At 38.1% G+C, this 19886-nt stretch overlaps 1 protein-coding gene across 1 annotated transcript in view; it reads right to left on the minus strand.

Annotated features, from left to right (window-relative positions):
• The window catches only part of LOC114049374 (nidogen-1-like), a 110321-nt gene that overhangs the window by 74232 nt on the left and 16203 nt on the right, over positions 1-19886 (minus strand). The window contains exons 2-5 of the mRNA XM_027870649.1: positions 15298-15594; positions 12071-12297; positions 9665-10089; positions 3724-3873 (exon numbers count right to left, since the gene is read on the minus strand). Of these exons, the coding sequence (XP_027726450.1) occupies positions 3724-3873; positions 9665-10089; positions 12071-12297; positions 15298-15594 (1099 nt within the window). The remainder of the gene's footprint in view (positions 1-3723; positions 3874-9664; positions 10090-12070; positions 12298-15297; positions 15595-19886) is intronic.

Here is a 19886-nt window from a genome sequence, read left to right on the forward strand (position 1 = left end):
TTGGAACTGGAACCACTGTAAGACTTCTTCCTCCAAAAGCTCCAGCCCAAATCCTGCCCTCCCCCTCCCAACAGTACACCCTAAAGATCTCTGGGCCTCACCATCAGTCCTGTGACTGTGCCCTGGAGAGTACTGGGACTTTCCATACATCCTCTAGCTGGCTGTTCTATATGTATTGTCTGTCCCCTATTAGAGGGTGAGCACTTTGTGAGCAGGGGCTGTCTGGATTTTCTATTTGTATTTCCAGCATGTAGCACAGTTCTTGCACACAGTAAGTCCTTAAATGTATTTCTGTTCTTTCCATTCCATTTGACTCTCTGTCTTGGTCCTGGATTCAAAGAATTCCTGTGGTCTCACACTCTGGAATAAGCCTAATTTAGTTTTCTGGCATGGGCTTGATTGAAATATACATAGAGATCTGGAGAAGTTAATCTTTCAATGGCCCCCAAACAGTTAGACCTATCATCCAAAGCTCTCATTTTCCCCACAAATATTCCAGCCTCCTAGAGATGTGATGGCTAACACAAGAAGTTTGCTCAACACAGATTAGAACTTCTACTAGAACTAAGAAACCAATCACTTTGGGGAAGAGGGTGACCTGACTCAAATAAGATCTCTAGGCAAAAGGAATTTAGACTTAACTCAAATGGTATTTACTTTGCAGAGTGTTTTCTCCACCCTGGGGCCAAGTATGGGTCATATTCCCAGATTTAGGAATGGTTAAACAAATTTTAGTGCATGAATGTAATGGATCACTAAACTGTGAAAAAAGACAAATGTGAAGAATTCAGAGAAACATGGGAAAATCAATACGAACTGATGCAAAGTGAAATGATCAGAACCAATAAAACAATATGCACAGGAATTACAACTATGTAAAGAGAAAGTACAAAAAAAAAAGTAGAATTTAAGTCTGTGTAATTAACCAAGCTCAGCCTCCGAAAAGAATTGAGGAAACATGACCCCTCTCTTCTTTGCAGAGATTGGAGACTATGAGTGTGGAATATCACATAACTTCGCATATCTTCTCCACTCATTGGTTAGTTTTGGTGAACTGTTTTATTCTTTGTTCCAAAGGATGGCTTGTTAGGTAGAGGAGGGAGAGGGATACATTTGGAAATAAAAATGATTTAACAACAACAGATACCAATTTTTCTTTTTTAAGGAGGTAGTAGGTTCTCCCTAGCTAGAGATTTTCTAGTGGAAGATTGATGGACAACTTGTTAAGGTTGGACTAAATGACTTTAGAATTCTTTTCCAACTCTGAGATTCTGTGATTCTGTATCTTTAATATGGTAGGTGTTCCATGAATATTTATTAAACAATTGAATGAATGAGCACAAAATACTTAAACTCACACCTGGGTGGATTCCATATCTCTGTTATTATCTAGCTGTTTTCCATATCTACAAGTAGCTAATCTAGAGTACTAGGCAGTTTACTGTATAGCATTTTGAGTTTGGCATAGTTTTCCATACAAATTTTTCATGACACTGGAGAATGTTATGAATTCAGTAGACTAATACTAAAAAAATGCATCCTAGGAACAATTACAATAAAGACTTGAGCCAAGTTAAGCTAATGAAGGGAGGGTAAGGGAATGAAATGTCAAATCTTCAACTGAAAAATTAAGTTTTTAAAAATAAGAAGAAAGCCAACAAATATTTAAGGCATAAAGCCATTTTTTTTGGTTCAAATATGTGTGTGTGCATAATTTAAAAATAAATTACAGAAGGGTCTAATTTCTGAACTTGCTGTAAAACAGAAAATCTTCTTGCTTCCAACACTGATAAGGTTGATTTTTTCCCCCAAAGATTTATTTGTAGCTTTCTACTCCTGCAGTGGTATGTTAATTGGTCTGGTTTAACTTTTTTTTTTCTTTGTTATAAGAGAAAGCTCATGGAAGGCTAAGAAGAGAGGTTTATATTCAGAAATGACTGTGATGTAAAAACAAAGTCATTGTTTTAACTTTTAAAAAAGAAAGAAAGAAGGAAATTGTAGGAAACTGAAAAAAAAATTATTCTTTGTCCTTGTGGAATTCAAAGAAACTACAAAGATTGTCTAGTTCAAATTGTATCTAAATAGGGATCCTCCCCTCTACAAGATACCCAACAAGTCATACAGCCTTCATTTGAAGAATTGCAGTGAGGAAGAATCCACTACATCCCAAGGTAGCTCATTCCACTTTTAGATAGTTCTAATCATTTTACATTAAACTACTGTTCCCAGTTTTGTCCTAGCCCTACCAAAAAGAACAAGCCTAATCCCTCTTCTATATGGCGGCCCTTCATATAACTGAAGACAGCTAGCTCAGTCCCCTCTAGCCTCCTCTTCTCCAGGATAAACATTCCTCATTCCTCATATGCCAAGATCTCCAATCCTCCTCAAACAGAAAAATCTGCTTGTCAACATCCTTCCTAAAATGTTGCTATCAAAGCTGCATAAAGTTGTACAGATAGAGTCTATGACTGTAAGAATACAGAAGACTACTACCTCCTTTATTTTGAATACACAGAAGCTGTTTTGGCTGCCATAGAATGCTGAGTTGGTTCGAGGGGCCCCAGAGCTACTTCAGAGAACTGGCATCACTAGAGAGGCTGAGACCAATACAATCAATCAGGAACCTTTGTGATGATTGGGTCTATCAAGAACCAAACCATATCTTTCTGGGGCAGGACACAGCTAAAGCAGATCTCAATCACTGGATGTATACCAATGGAGTTGATCTAGGAGTCTAATGATTTATTCACCCTTGAATTCCAAAGTACCAGGCCTTGTCTTATCTGATTCAAGGGCACCTGGCAAAAGGAACTGAAAAGTGAAGCCAGAGGAGGAGGTGTGTTTTAACAGATTGCCAAATTCACAATGTTTTTAAGGACAGCCCCAGAATCTAACAACCTATTAGGTTTATAGAACTACATCTGGGAAACATATTGCTTTGCTAACAAATTCAAATAGGATTTAGTAGAGTTTACAGGACGGTGAGAAAGTGTTGAGGGCAGCTAGGTTGCACAGTGGATAGTGCACCGGCCTTGGAGTCAGGAGGACCTGAGTTCAAATCCAGCTCAGACACATAACACTCACTAGCTCTGTGACCCTGGGCAAGTCACTTAACCCCATCATCTAGACAAAAAAAAACAAAAACAAAAACAAAAAAAACCAAGAGTTGAAAGCAGGGAAAATTAAAAGATATTAATGATTCCAGCCCCTAGTTACCTAATTTCACTATTTCTGCCCATGCCCTTGCATTAGGCTTATCTACACTAAGGGCTGAAGCATCTAAGATTAAAAAAAAATACATAGTATGGGAAAGAAACAGACCTACTCAAACCAGAACAAGCAGATTTAAAGCTAGTCCATTAGCAAAGTACAAAGTAAGTTCAGGGAGTAGGAGATTCAAAATCACTTGCATCATCTAGGTATATTTTAATTGTTATTAGTACTTTAAGGATCTGTAATTTCAATGACCTGAGACTCACTCTACCAGTGTGGATGATAACCCTTCCACTCTTTGGGAGACATATTTCATGAGGCCCCATAACTAAAAGTGCCATCACTTGGTGACCAACCTCCTTTCTAGTATTGAGAATTCCCTCATCCCACTTCTAAAAGCATTAAATGTCTCCAGAGGCTTGGATGAAGGCAGCAATTTAAAAGCAAGCATTCTCTTCCCTGCCACCCCACCCAACACCTCATTAAATCCATTATAAGTGAGTTACTCACCTTCTGCAACACACTGTCTACCATTCCCAGTGTATCCAGCGGCACAATGGCAACAAAAACCTGTTGGGTAGTCTCTGCATTGTGCATGAATGGAGCACTGGTATCTGTTATTGGCACAAGTCTGTCGAGAATCAGTGTTGTACCTGAAAACTGTTTAAAACGAAAAAAAAATAACGCTCCAGTGAGGGCCTCTGTGAGTGTTACCTGTAACTATACATTGAGATGCCTTTCCTTACACCACATCTAAAGCACAGGTTCTTCTTTTAAAAAAAAAATTTCTTTATTTTTATCATTCTTTTTTTTTAATTTTGAGTTCCAAATTCTCTCCCTCCCTCCAGTCACTCCCCTAACCATTGAGAAGACAAGCAATATGATTTCAATTATATATGTGAAATCATGCAAAACATTTCCATATTAGGCCATATCACCAAAAAAAAAACCCAAGAAAAATAAAGTGAAAAATAGTATGTTTCAATCAGCACTCAGAGTTCATCAGTTTTCTTTCTGGAAGTGGACAGAATTTTTCATCATGAGTCCTTTAGAATTGTTTTGGATCATTGTCTTGATTAAAGAGGTAAATCCTTCACAGTTGAACATCATTACTGATATTGCTATTACTATGTGCAATGATCTCCTCGCTGACTTCTGCTTCATTCTGCATCAATTCACGTAGGTCTTCCCAGGTTTTTCTGAAACCACCCCTTTTGTCATTTCTTATAGCACAATAGTATTCTATCAAAACAGGGGTTCTGAATGTGGGGTCTCAACCACTGGATTTCAAGGGGGTCTATGAATGTGGTTGGGGTGGAAAGGTTACATCTTTAGTTTCAGTAACCTTTAACTGAAATTTAAAACGCCTTTCCAACTATGAATGTAAACAATAAATATTCTGAGAAGCGGTCCATAGGGTTCACCAAACTGCCATAATGAATCCTTTTGAACACAAAAGAAGGTAAAGAACCTCTCACTTCGAGGAATTCATAATTCCTCGAATAATAGGAGAGGAATTTCTCCATAATAGGAGAGATGGAACATAGCTATAAAAAGCAAAATTCACTACAGAGAAAAAAAAAGGAGGGGGAGGGTCATTGAAATGGGAATGGTACCATTACTCAAATAACCAAGGAAGATGGGAAAGTCTGAGTTCAAAACATAATTAACAACTTTTTTGCGGGGCGGGGTGGGGGGTGTACAGAGAACTCTTAAGGAAAAAAAATCCCTCTAACAATGAGTTGCCTGGGACGCTGAGTCGTTAAGTGACTTGCTATATCAGAGACAGGACCTGAACCCCAGACATCCTGACTCTGAAATGCCGTGCCTTTTTAAATGACTTACCCTATACTAAGCCACATTGTTTCCCAAATTCTAATGTGCAATGATTTTCGTCAATCTGGGAAATTTTTATGATTAACGATAATTATTTCTTAAATAAGGTAACAAATCCAATGACTTCTTCCTTCCCCGACTGCCACATCCTACTTCAGAAGGCAGAGTAGGTGGTACACAGCAGAGAATTTAGCTGTTTAGCTAGAGGGGACTACTGTTACATGGGATACTTACTATCACAGAAGTACAAATTCATTCTGTGGATTGAACTGCCTCACTTAATATCCACTTTAAAGTGCCAGGCCTATGAGAATAAATCTGAAGGTAGCGTCAGATAGGTGGAGGACCACCATCTCACAATAGGCAATATAGAAGCCTAAGTCAGTAATCAGAAGATAGCATTCATACCACACCTAGGTAAGCTACTCCCCAATGTTTTTCACAAACGTGGTCACACCTAGCTTAAAAACCTTTGATCAAAGAAAAAGGAAAAAAAAAACTTCCTATTTAAAGATCTCATCTTTAAATATGTGGTTCCTTCTTACCACAACTATGAACTAGCTCATTTAATTGAACAATCCAGAGCAAATTAATTTTGTATGTGGTCTATCTAAACACAACAGGGAGTAAGTTTCTGGCTGTGATAACAATCCCGTGCATAATTAGAAGCCAACACATGAGTGAGGTCAAAAGCAACAGAAATTTAATCACATGTAATTTCTATTAATCCTCCAGGAATGGAGTCACATAAGGGACATTTTCAGGGGGTGTATAAAGAGGGAGCTGGGAAGAAAGGAAATCGGGGCCTTTAACTGAACAAACACACTTGTAATGCTATTGATTACCCAACCTCCAACTGTGCCCCAAGCTTTCAAGTAGTTTCCCTATTGCCTGTCTGTCAGTAGGGGCCTCCATGGATAGCAACAAGAATACATTGAAGGCTAGGGTGAAGTCATTTTTCACTTGCTAATGAAAACAGTCAAAGAGCTGGGAAGGAACAGGAGAGGGAATAACACCTGATTTTAGGGCAGATTTTGGTTTTCAGTTCAAGGCTTTTACTAGCATAAATCTCCTTTCAACAAATACAAAATATCCCACCATGGGTTAGGAGAGGTGGAGATGGTGTTGCTTAAAATAAGATCGTTTCACAAGTGAGAAATTCAGACATACCTAGATAGGGTGGAAACATGGCAGGAAATAGAATGAGAATCAAACTAGACATCTGCAAGTGAATAAGTACATCTGAAGGAAATGCATCCAAAACATCTGGGGAAGATTAATTGGAAACATAGTTTTAAGAGGCAGATTGCCATGTTCCTAGGAACTTTTAGTATCATGTAAGACACCAGTGATGAAATGTTTAAAGGAAGGAATGCGGATGTCTTTAGCTTTCAGTCAGGAATCAAAATAAGGCAGTCTTTTCCTCATCTTGCCACCAATTTGTTACGTGACCTGGAGTAAATCACCACCTTTCTCTGCCTCTGACAGCTCCTTCATGGAATCAGAATATCGCCACATCGCCACATCTCCACATCTTGCCCGTTGCTTTCTTTGGGAATTTCAAATGAAGTTCAAGCACAAAATGTGACTTATGACTGCCTTTGCTGGCCACATAGCAAATCACAACAAGGAGATAAAAATGAAACAATAGAACTTCTCCAAGCCTTGTAATAACTTTACAGAAGGGGATAAGACCATGCAAATGTCATTGAAAAGGTAGAGTGAGACTATGAGAAGGGCCTCCATCTGGGAGGCAGAAGAGGTAGGATCTGATCCGGACTGACTAAGGAGTCACAGGGAAGTCATTTCACCTGAGCCGTAGTCCTTCATCTTTAAAGTGGAAATTAACACTTGCTTTAACCTTCCATGGTCCTAGCGTGAATAAAGCCTTTTGTATACATTTGGACCATGGAATCATAGGCTTGGTGCCAGATGGGAACTTGGAGGCCACTGAGCCCAACCTCCTAATTTTACAGATGAGGAAACTGAGGCATTGAACAGTTAAGTGATTTGTGCGGAGTCCCACTGCTCATGTCTAAAGTAGAATTTTTGAACCCAGGTCTTTCTGATATCGTGCCCAATGCTCTCTCCTCTACGCCACTACGTAAGGAGGAGTTATTATCATCATTTAAAAGAGGTAATATAAAATAGACTTGGATCTACCCCATTTAAATCTATTTTGCTGAATTATATCATGTGAGCATTAAAAAAAATTAATGAACACATTATTTTTAATAGAAATACAAAAGAGCCTTGTTATAAACCCAGATTCAGATCACTGCAGGTCAGATTTTTTGCCTCAGAAACACACATATGACCAGCGTGGTTTGGGGAAAGAACAATGGATTTGGAACCAGAGCCCTTGGGTTCAAATACCAGCTCTGTCCCTTGCTATCTGCCTGACTTTGGGCAAACTTTTCACATTTTAGAGCCTCAGTTTCCTGATCTATAAAATGGGGGGCAGGAGGTAGTAGGTGATCCCAACCATCTCATAAAATCTTATCTATTATCCTGACAGGTTACTAAATCCTATACCCCAAGACCAGCTTACAAACAGAGGTTTGCCATATTGTATTTGTGGTTTTTACAGACCACCACAGCAGCAACAGATATAGGAGTTACCAAAGGAAAACTCAACTATCCTAAATACCACAGACAGAACTTATAAAATTATTTCTGATTGACAGATGGATAAATAGAAGGCCTGAGAATGCTAAGGTTAACAAGAAAAAGACTTAGAAGGGAAATCAAGCTATCTTAGAGTACTTAAAGGGTTATAATATGGAACAAGAATTACTTATTATGTTTACGTGCTAAGGTAAGAAATAGGATGAGTAGGAGCCAGGGTCCAGATCCACATAAGGAAGAGCTTTCTAACAATTGGAGGAGATTGAAAATGCACAAAACAACAAAGAATGAAATGAACAGAGCCAAGAGAATATTGTTACAGTAACAGCAATATTGTTTTGAGAACAACTTTGAGCAACTAAGTCATTTTGACTATTATAAATACCCAGATTAACTATAAAGGATCTACGAAGGAAGATGCTGTTTGTACCCAGAGAAAGAACTGATAAATAAAAGTATGCATAGAATGATTTTACTTATATGTACATATTTGTGTCTAATGATAGCCATCTCTAGGATGAAAATAAATAAAATAGAAGAAATAAAATAAAAGGGGAAAAAAGTTACATGACAACTTTATTATCTACTTAAAAGGAATAGCAAGTTGTACACAATAGATTGGCAGTTTCATGTGCAATCATCTTTTTTTATTAAACTACATTATGGAAATGCTTGTTTCATTTCTTAAGTTTAAAATAAAATAAATAACTTTTTAAAAAAATGTAACATGCTGCCTTGTGAGATAGTGAGTTCCCCATTACTAGAAAAGATTGGACGAAAGAGACTTTTTTCTTTGAGTGGACAAGATGACCCCAAAGGTCCCTTTCAACTCTTACATTCTATCTCATATATTAGAAGTTACAAATAAGAATATAGGATCCTCAAGTTCATATTTTCTAAACATCCTTTCAAATGGCTGGGATGGAATGCTAGGAGAAATGAGAAAGCACCCTGACATTATCTCCATAGTCACAGTTCCAACTCTAAAAAGCTATTCAGTCTCTGAAGACCTGATGTCTACATTACAACTCTTTCTAACTGTAGGTTTTACAAACTATCAGACCACATCCTCTCCTCCAAGCTCACGTCCCATCATAGGGGTGTGATGGAGCCAGCTCAAAAAGGCTTATGAGAGAGAGTTAATTGTTAAATTTTTAGTCTGAGCATTTATATGTTAGCAAATACTACAAATCAGGGCTTGATTTATTGTTTTGTTGATTTTTTTAGACTTAAGGAAGTGATAGAGAAAATGTTAATGATGCAGATTAATCTTAAGAGCATGTTATGTATACATGGTTTTTGTTGTTGTTGTTTTTGGAGAGCCAGTTGTTAAACATTTACCAGCACACTGCTGCTCTACCCAACTCAGTTTCCTTATCAGTCAAATGATGGTGGTGATGGTGGTGGGGTTGGACTAGACCACAGGTTCTGAACTTTTTTTTTGGTCATGGCTCCCTTTCATATACTGGTAAAGCTTACAGACCCTTTTCTAAAGAACACTTTTAGGGGCACCTAGGTGGCATAGTGGATAGAGCTCCAGCCTTGGAGTCAGGAGGACCTGAGTTCAAATCTGCCCTCAGACCCATGACAATTACTAACTATGTGACCCTGGGCAAGTCATTTAACCCTGATTCCCTCACCAAAAAAAAAAAAAAAAAAAGAACACTTTTTAATAATTAAAGGAAATGCTAAATTTCAATTAGAGGTTAACAAAAATAAAGATGAGTTTTTTTAAAAAAAACATCCCAATTCATGGATCCCTTGAAATCTAGCCACAGACCCTCTGGAGAACCTTTGGACATGAAGTTAAAAACTCTTGAACTATATAATCACTTGAGTCCCTCCCAATTATCAATTCTATGAACTCTATATTGCAAATCTACCAGAATTATCCGTATTTTACACCACAGGCAACTCAAACACTAATCCTCCCCTTCTCAAAGTAAAGTCCCCAAACATGTACCCATAGCAAGTTAAATGGCCTTACCAATCCCTGTTTCCTCTACTTCATCCACGTCTATGACCTGTGCATGCTGCTGGGGAAATCCTTCAGCTGGGTATGGGAACGACTTGGTTCCCCTACTAGAAGGATTCGGATACTGATCCACCACAATGGGTTCTTCTAGAGGTGGTCTCTCCGTACTGGCGTGACGCGGGGAGATGGGATTTAACAAATCATATGTGTCTTCATCTCCCCTTCTGGGGACATCATAAGGGTCAATTGTGGTGCCCACATCCTCCAAGCCCAGAGACCTCTCAGACACGCTCACCAGGTCATAGTCTTCATCTTCCTCATCTTCATATTCTGTGCCATCAGATCCAAGGCTGCCATCAGCTGGCACCACACCACTGGCAGTGGAAGGGCTCCCAATCTCAAAAACCCAGACACCTTGACGTCCTGCATTGCTGCTCCTAGGGAAAAATAGGACAGCAGCTCTCAGAAAGCATTCCTATCCAAAATTAGTAAACAAATCATAAATAGCCCACACAGATATAAAACAGACTCTCCCCCACCCTTCAGACCTTTGTGTCTGAAATCTTCTGTAGCAAACCAAAATAGCATGCTTATCAAGTGGCAGGGACTGGGAGAATGGGTTCAAACGGGTGGATATCTGACCTGCCACAGGACCAAGAATTTCCAGGGCTACTGGGATGTGCTATGCTATGTACTAACGAGCACAAAAAATTCTTTGCTCACAAATACTAGAGAAGGTTTTCCCAATTAAACAAGTCTCCTTCGAGATATTTAGAAGGTGGAGTTAAGAGAAGCTATTTTATCTTAAAATGCTACTGATTCCCATCTTATTGGTGAAAATCCTCAGTATATAATAAGATTCTTAGTGATTAATATCAAGCTACTAAAAATGCTCCATCCTCCCTTCCATTTAAACCCATACCTTTTTCTTGATTATCCCCTTTCCTTTTCTCTTTAATCCCCACTCCTTTCTAAAAATTTTACTATTTTGCCTATGCCACAGACATTTTAAAATGTTCAACAGCAATTTTATTTACACAAAGGGCAGATAGATTGGAAAAGGATGACATGCCACTCAAGAAGATTTTAAAGGCACAAGTTGGAAAAATTCAAGGTAATCTTGAATTTAATCTTGAATAGGATATCTGATCAACGCAAATGCCTTAGGCTCGAGCGGTGGAAGCCTGGGGACAGGTGAATGATAAGTCAGAACTTGCTACATGAAAGCTGCTGGGTTTCCCCTTGACCAGCCCATCATAGAGAGGGGAATCAAAGGGAGATAGACAATGTGGGTCCCAGGAAACTCCAGTATAAATATCTCCCCCTTTTGCCCTATTCTGCACAACAAAGTAGGACCATAGATTTTTTGAACTAGTAGGGACCATAAAGTCATCTAGCCCAACCCCCTTGTTTTAAAGATGAGGAAACTGAGGCCCTGAGATGCAGAGACTTGCCCAGGATCACAAAAATTGTGAGTGAGTCAAGATTTGAATCCAGGTCCTTTACTCCCAATCCAGTATTCTTTTCATGGGAGCATGCTGCCTCTGTTCCTTCCTACCCTGAAAGCCATTCCTGGTAGAAAGTTTTGGGGTATTTTTTTCTCAGAGCCTGGGCTCACAGTAAGAGAAGGGTTTGGTGCTTCATACCCCTTGGGATGATAACACGAATTGCTGGCAGTCAGGACAATCCCATAAACATGAGACATATGGTTACTTGGCTCACAGCTGAACAAACTCATCCCCCAAAAAGGAACTATTTAAGTGATAGTCCATGATTGTGGAATATTACAGATATGGTTAGGCTCAGTGGAAAGAGCACTGCACTCACCTCGGAGTTAGAGAGGCAAGGCTCCATGCTTACCTATGACACTTACTATCTGTGTGATCCTGGGTAAGTCACTTAACCTCCTTATATGTAAAATGAAGGGGTTGAATTAGGTGGTCTCTGAGGTTCTTTCCAGCTGTACAGCTATGATCCTATATGATCCTATACGTTGGTCCAGAACAATGATTTGTTCTGTGAAGTGTGGATTCAGTTAAAGGGACACACCTGAGGACCCAGAGGGCCACATGTGGCCTCAAGGCCACAGGTTCCTCACCCTGCCCAGACTGGCCAGTGCCTTTTTTTGCTTCTTTTTTCTTTCTGTTTTATTCTTTGTCAAAGGGGATGACTCATTGGGTAGTGGCGGAAGAGGGCTATATCTGGAAACAAAGCTGATATAAAAATAAATAATATCAATAAAAATTTTAAATTATAGTATTAAAAAAGTAATTTGTAGGAGACAGGCACCCTCAGGTGGTATACTTTGCATATAACCATGCCACTTTGAAAAATGGGAAGAGCCAAAGTGGCTTATTAATTAGACGGACAGAAGATGGCAAGGAGAGGAATGTCTACTCAAGAACAAAGAAAACATACTTGACCAGATTTTCAATGGATTCTCTGTCATTAGCAAATATGTTGTAGGCACCATCACTTTTCCATAAGAAACCCACGGAGCCTTGACTAAATGCAACCACAGCAGAAACTTGGTTTTCATCCTTCTTGGAGTGCGTGGTGTAGAATTGCAAACCATCTTCTGGGTAAAGGAAAATGGCGTATGAACTGGAGTCAGAGGAAGCTAAGACAGCCTGGAATGTGTTTCTCTGTGGAGAAAATTAAAATTCAGTTTAAAATCTGGAAAAATACCCCAAAATGCTCAAATGGACCAATTTCAATCCCATAATCTGCAATAGGCTACACCCCATGTAGACAGTGAGAGGGCAGCACCCTGACCTTGTTTCAGAAACCTCTTTCCAGCATAAACATCTTTGCCAAATGAAGAGGTAGTGATTTACAAGTCTGCCATGATATTCAAAATTGAAGCTTTGTCTAAGAGTATATCAGCACTAACCTTTCTGTGTGTGTGTGTGTGTGTGTGTGTGAGAGAGAGAGAGAGACAGAGAGACAGACACAGAGACAGAGATAAAGAGAGAGAGAAAGAGACAGAGATAGAGATAGAGAGACAGATAGAGACACAGAGAGAGACAGAGAGAGAGAGTTCTGTATAGCTGGTGACACTAAAGTTAGCCAATAATTGTAGTGATGGAACTCCTAGAATGAGACCCAAGACCCTGCTATCAAGGAAACTCTCATTCCTTAGGCTGTAAAAAGGTGGCCAGTGAAGGACTGTCTGCTTGAGTTCTCCAGGAGCAAGCAGTCAACAACATAACAACAAAAAGTCAACAAATTGGTAAAATAGAACATGAATATATTAGGTTCATGTTACAGGAAGGGCTCAATCACTCTAAATATAAATGGCCTCCTAGACAAAGCCATGGAAATAGACTAGATTCCCTCACAAGATTCCTTTCAGCTCTACGATCTAACAAAATTAACAAGTAGGAAATGTATTTTATTATTTTTATTATTTTTATTTTTTTGCAAGGCAGTTGGGGTTAAATGACTTGCTCAGGGTCACACAGATAGTTAAGTGTGAAGTGTCTGAGGCTAGATTTGAACTCAGGTCATTCTAACTCCAGGACCAATGCTCTATCTACTGCACCACCTAGCTGCCCCACTATTTTATTATTTTTCTTCAAAGATGAACTGAGTTGTGTCTCTAAAATTATTTGGTTACTTACAATAAACATTAAAGGCAATGTTCCAAAAGGATAGAGAGCTGACCTCAGAGTCAGTATGACCTACCTGGGTTCAAGCCCCTTCCTGACATACTGGTTATGTGACCCTGGACAAGTCACTTAACCTCTTAGCTCCCCAGACAACTCTCCAAAACCATCAGTTGCAGAGAAGGTGTGATTTGTGTTGATTGGGGAAGTTCTTTACTGAGAACTTCTTGAACCAATGAAAACACAGATCTCACCTGAACAAAACATGGATGCTCAATAAATATTTTTTGACTGATTGATATGCTATAGGAGAAAGGGCACTGGCCTGGAAGTCAGAAAACCTGGCCCCATTTCCTAGCTGTTGGACTGTGAACACTGTAGGTCCTTAATAAATGTTTGAAATTAGTCTCTCTGAGTGCAGTTTCCTCATCTGTAAAACAGGGATAATAATAGTTGCAATATATCTGTATATTATGTATATATAAATAAGTTATAAACTCCTCCTAGAGCCTTCCTTTATAGAGGGCTCAGAACTTTCCAGGTAACTCCATTTTCCATCAGTAGAACTGCTTGGTTTTCACTCCTTGAAATATCATAGCTTTTCCCACCTAGCTCTCTCCATCCTGTGCTTTTAGCATGTTTTCTTTTGTCTTGTATGTTGTCTTCTCCCATTAGACTGTAAGCTCCTTTGGGGCAACGACCGTCTTATCTTTTTCTTATTTGTATCTCCAGCACAGCACAGTGTCTGTCACATAATCAGCACCTAATAAATGCTTATTGAATTGAATATGTTTATTTTTTATAGAAAAAGCACTTTCTTAAGTGCTAATTAAACATGAGTGACTATTATTCTCTTTATAAGAACGCAATTGACTAGATTAGGACAGAAGACTTACCCATCATGAAACCTTTGGTATTTTAAGTTTTATTTCTGATCTGATGTTCTAATAGAAATCCACTAAAGATGTGGTATATATCTATAAGCATAGCCAGGTGGTAGTAAGTTTCTTAAGCTTTTAAATCACCACTTGTTTTGTTGTTATACATGGGATGGACCTCCTATGATGAACCTTTGAGTGGAAATGAACGAGAGTAACACAGGATAGGCAGGCACAGATGGATACTGTATCTGCATCCATGGGAAGAGTTAATGAGATCACAGATCCATTTGAGTAAAATGCTCATCAAAGACAAATTGTGTTTATAGCTATCTAGTCACCATAAAAACAATACAATTTATAGAGCCTTGCAGATAAAGTACCCAAAAAAACTCAGGCCAGCAAACATGACCACCAGTCCAACCAGTACATGTTTAAACATTTTGCCAATGTGTTGAAATCATTTTTAATTAAAATTTGAGACCAGTGCTGACTTGTATGGCTATTCTGCTTAAGTAACAAGTGAACGTAGATAGAGACACTAACTCTCAAAAGGAATATCACTGAATTCAGAATCAGGCAGATCTGTCTTGGGTTCCATTTTTGGAGGTTAATTTATGGAAATACTTAAAGGATTTCACTATAAAATTATTTTACCCATGAGGTGGTACTACACCATGGACAGTCATATTCGATTTTATTTTATATACTCACTGCTTTTCACTGACAACTAAAGTACAAGCTGATGTCAGTCAATAGATATTTACTAAGCACTTATATTATATGTCAGGCACTATGCTAAGGCTGATGATACAAAGAAAGACAAATTTTCACTAAAGAAAGGAATATTTCTTGAAAACTTTCTATTTATCCTCGTTAAATTTCTCCTTATTTATGGTATCTGCAGCTAATGCTTTCCCCTTTCAAATTACCTTTATATACACTGTACATATGTGTATGTACAAAACTTATATTTACCTAGATATCTGCATATTGTCTCCTCTACTAGAATATGAGATCCTTATGGGACCATGATTTCATATTTCTTGGTATTCCCAGTATTTAGCACAGTACCAGGAACATAATACTTAATAAAAGCTTGTTGACTAACTGACCAGTATGTTAAGATATGAGCTGGAACCCAACAGAATATATTTACCTTGCCTTGCTCAGTAGGGTCCCTTTCTGACCCTTGATAAGGAGCCACGGATTCCCAGGTGACCACCACCACACTCTGGGGTTGGAAAGAGACCTCAGGGAAACCTTTTCGGACACAATCTGCAGCTAGTTGAACAATAGCAGGGGAAGAATCTTCCCGATAATAAACCTTTCCACCATTTGTGGTGTCCAGGTCAGCCAGGAAGGGTGCAACAGCTCCAAAGGAAGGTGGAAATCGACCAGGGCTGGCTTCTTCAAGAGGAGGTTCACTCATGGCAATGAGGCCATTTGTAGAGACCTGTACAAAAAAATCCAAAGGCAATTTAAAATCAGTATTACATATATTATTTTCTTAAAACTCATTGAAAAAAAAACATTAAAAACTCATTGAGCACTCATGACAACCACCCCACAAAATGCAAAAGACATAGTGCCTACTGTGTCATTTGTACTCAATACTGAATTGCTATTCCCATTATCTCTAATAACAATAATTGACATTTATGTAGCACTTAGAATTTGTATAACACATTAAATACAGTATCTCATTTGATATAATTAATGAAGTGAGTCCTTCACAGATAACAATCAGGACAATTTAACTATTGAAGTAGAAGAGCACTTTATTCTAAGGCTGGGGAGGATTGCAAAGCTCTGGTGTACTACCACTAATGAGCCAAATTCTCTCCACTCCTACATAAGCTCTGGGGGAAAAAACCGTCCTGAATGAATTTAAGACACCCTGGTCACTGATCTGAGAGAGCTGGATTGATACAAAGAAACAAATAGGAATGGTAAGAGGCCTGAGGATTTATTACCAGTTTTCTTCAGAATTTAAATCTATATAAAAAAAAATTTACCAAACCAAAAAGATTTTTAGCAGCTTGTTCTCCACTTGGTGAATCCAGAGTAAAATGAATGAAGTCAGAGTTCTTTTCTTTTTTTTGTTGTTGTAAATAATTTTTTTGTTATAATCTTACTATCTCGACAAAAATGAACAAATCGACAATAACAAAAGGAACAAAATCACACACAAAACCACAAACTCCAAAATTTTTGCAGTTTGCTGCATCTTGTTTGCTCTATGAATCTTTTCTTAGCTCTTTGTATCTCTAGCATTTAGCAGTGTCTGATACATAGAAGGTACTCAATAAAAATGTTCGCTGGTTGATTGATTTTGTTGCTTTTAAAAATATCATTGTCCTTAGTGTGAATGTTGTTCTGATTCTTTGTTCTGCATCATTTTTTGAAAATCTTTCTCTATTTCCCTGCATCTTCATTAATTTGTCAATTATACTCCATTCCACCAATATGCCACAATTTATTCAATTATTCTCAAATCACTAGACCACTGTCAGAATTTTCCTATTAAAAATGAAACTGCTATGAATATTTTTGTATGAATAGACCTCTTTCTCCTTTTAGTAACACTCCTAAGAAATAATTCCAGTCGTGGGTGGTCAATGGGAATAAACAGTTCTGTAGATCTTCATATATGTCAGCATATTTCAGCATTCTCTTTTGTGCTACAAATTACTGCTCTCCGTAAGAAAGTAGCTAAAAGACTTTGGCAATCCCCCATCACACTATTTGTGTCCTCAGTACTATGTTTATAAACTAACATCTCACTATTCTTTCAAATTCACAGATGGTGACAGATTCCACTATTACAAAAGAACTCCCATTTTTATAGTCTTGTTCTTTTAATCTCAATGGACCGTAATTTTAAAAAATTAATTTCTCTAGACCTCCCCCAACATATGGAATCAAACTTAGCATTTCATGCACCCTTCAAAGGGCAACAGCATAAACACCAAGACCATAAATCTAAACAGTCAACTCTTTAACCATTTGTGGGTCAATTGGCAAGTTTGTAGGTTTGAGAGACTCGTCTTTTCTTTTTATCTTTTGTTGCCTTCGTTTCTGTTGACCTCTATGTTCATAATGGGAGAAAGGAAAAAGAAGGGTAGCTAAAATAAGGCAAGTTTATAATTTGTTTGAAAAAGATGACAAAATATTTGGTGGGTTAGGCGGAAGCAGCGGGAAGAATTCCAAAGTTTTGAAGTTGTTGGATTTCTCTGAGCTACCTCAAAGTTTGTTCCAAAGAAGAAATCTTTTTCTTTGCAACCTATGAAAAAAAGAGGGGGGAAAAACCTTCTCCTGACCAGACTTTAAGTGGCAGTTTCCTAGAATTAACTGGTACAGTCATCATTTTCCAGATTCAAATGGACAGGCTATGGAGAAGGAAGTTAAGGAAGGAATTTCACACAGACATTCTCACATTTGCCTCTCTCTTTCTTTCTTCCCCAAAATATAGTATTGCACAAACATCACAGTTAAAATTACATGTGGGAGTGTGGGAAAGGAACACACTTTCTTAAAGAGTAAGACTTTGGCAGCTACAGGCTGCTTGTAGGCAATTGTAGCATATACTTCTAGGGACCACATGGGTTTTCATTTAAATGGCCATTTCCAAATGGAGTTTAAATCAATGCAGCAACTTTGAAAAAATACTTCTAAGGCCTCCAGGAAACTAAAATGCAGGAATAGCAGTCTCAAGACATGAATCATTATCCCTGAAATGTACCTTCCTCACTGGGGTGCTGGCAAAATTACTTTGATTTTCAAATAATTATTCATAAAGTTCTATGAACTCCTTGGAGGAAGAGTATGGAAACATATGGTATATTGGGCAAAGTACTAGATGTGCAATCACAAAAGTCCTGTTTAGAGTTATGGCTCTGACATTTACCAGTTGTGTAAACCAAAGTGAGTCAATTAATCTGACTTAGCTTCAGTTTCTTCATCTATACAATGAAAATAAAACTAAATGAACTACCTATTTCACAGGGTTGTTGTGGAAGAGGAGGAGGGAGGGAGGGGAGAAAGAAGGAGGAAAGAAGAAGGTGAGGGAGGGAGAGAGAGAGAGAGAAGGAGGAGGAGGACAAGGAAAGGAGAAGGAAAAAAGAATAAGGAGGAAAATGAGAAAAAGAAGAAAAAGAAGAAACAGCAGCTATCATTATATAGGACTTTAAGGTTTGCCATGAGTTTCACATATATTTTCTTATTTAATGTTCCATTGGACATTTTGGCTTCTCAGTCCTAGTTTCACATTTGTGAAATGGATATATTACATAGTCCAGAGTATTAAATTCTGGACCTGAAAGTTCCACAGCCGGACCAGATTAAAACATAATTGGGAAATGTTTAACAAAATAAACAAAAACACAATACAACATAGATTATGTTAAGTTGTGGGTTTCTAAGTCAATATGAAGCTGCCAGGATCTACTTCTATTTGAGTTGGACACCACTCATGTAGCCTACATTTCATTTTCTTATTTAAAAAGTTTTTAAGATAATGAAATGTCATAGATATAACGTGCCCAGATTTCAGCAAGGCATTTTGGCAAAAATCTCTCACAATTTGTCAAGGTGGAGAGGTGTAAACAGCTACATGGATTCAGAAAAGACTGACTGACCAACTGGTCCCAGAGAGTCCAGTGAAACATCTCTAGCAAAGTGCCTAAATATTAATTTTGCCTCTGTCAGTATTCTGATAAATATTTACAATCAATGACTTAGATGAGGACATAGATGGACTGATGATTATCAAATTTGCCTAGGACATGAAGCTAAAATATAGATGGCATGTCAACTGGTAGATGGTGTAGTAGATAGAGTACTGGGACTGGAGTTAAGAAGTTCTGAATTCAACTCTGGCCTCTGACGCTTAGTAGCCGCGTGTCCCTAGGCAAGTCATTTAACCTCTGTTTGCCTCAGTTTCCTCAACAATAAAATAGGGATAATAACAACACCTACTTTGCAAGGTTGTTTTGAGTATTAAATGAGATAATATTTACAAAGTGCTTAGCACAGTGCTTGGTACATAGTAGGTGCTATATAAATGCTTATTCCCTTCCCCTTGTTCCTCTCCCCCAAACTGAAACTGTTTTGTTGCCAGAGTCTCTAAGGCCATCTATTCTCCTTAGGGATGACAATGGAATCACAACATTAGGACTCCAACACCTCAGTACCAAATGTGTTCTATAGTAATAGCTGACCAACTTTGGGGAATTACAAAACATTTTACAAACATTGTCTCATGGAGGAAATGGAAATAGCATTTAATAAGCTGAAGTAAAAAAGAATGGTTGTATCAGGCAAAGTATCCCATATTTCACTGCATTAATTGTCACCACTGCATAATTGTAGCACCCTGTTTTTTCAGTCCAAAAATTGGTTTATAACCTTTCATTGAGTAATTGTCACATGGTATAATTCTGTTCATCATGGTGCTTAAAAGGTAAACAGAGCAGCATTGTATTCACCAATGACACGTGGATACCCATTTATCTCTCACACATCGTGAATTTTCAGTGCACACACATTGTCTATATGTAAACAAACCAGCTAAATATCACTTGCTCCATTTCTACAATGAATGAATAATGAGTGGGAATCACCAATTGATACTCACTGGAAATATTAAGCACCCTTCCTTGGAACTGTTATATACATGGGCAATTAAGAGTTGGGAGTTTGTATCATACAAAACAGTTGTCAAAAGCTTCAAAAAGATGGGAATTT

This window comes from Vombatus ursinus, unplaced genomic scaffold (genome assembly GCF_900497805.2).
Source record: "Vombatus ursinus unplaced genomic scaffold, bare-nosed wombat genome assembly UNPS02014798.1, whole genome shotgun sequence".
NCBI lineage: Eukaryota > Metazoa > Chordata > Mammalia > Diprotodontia > Vombatidae > Vombatus > Vombatus ursinus.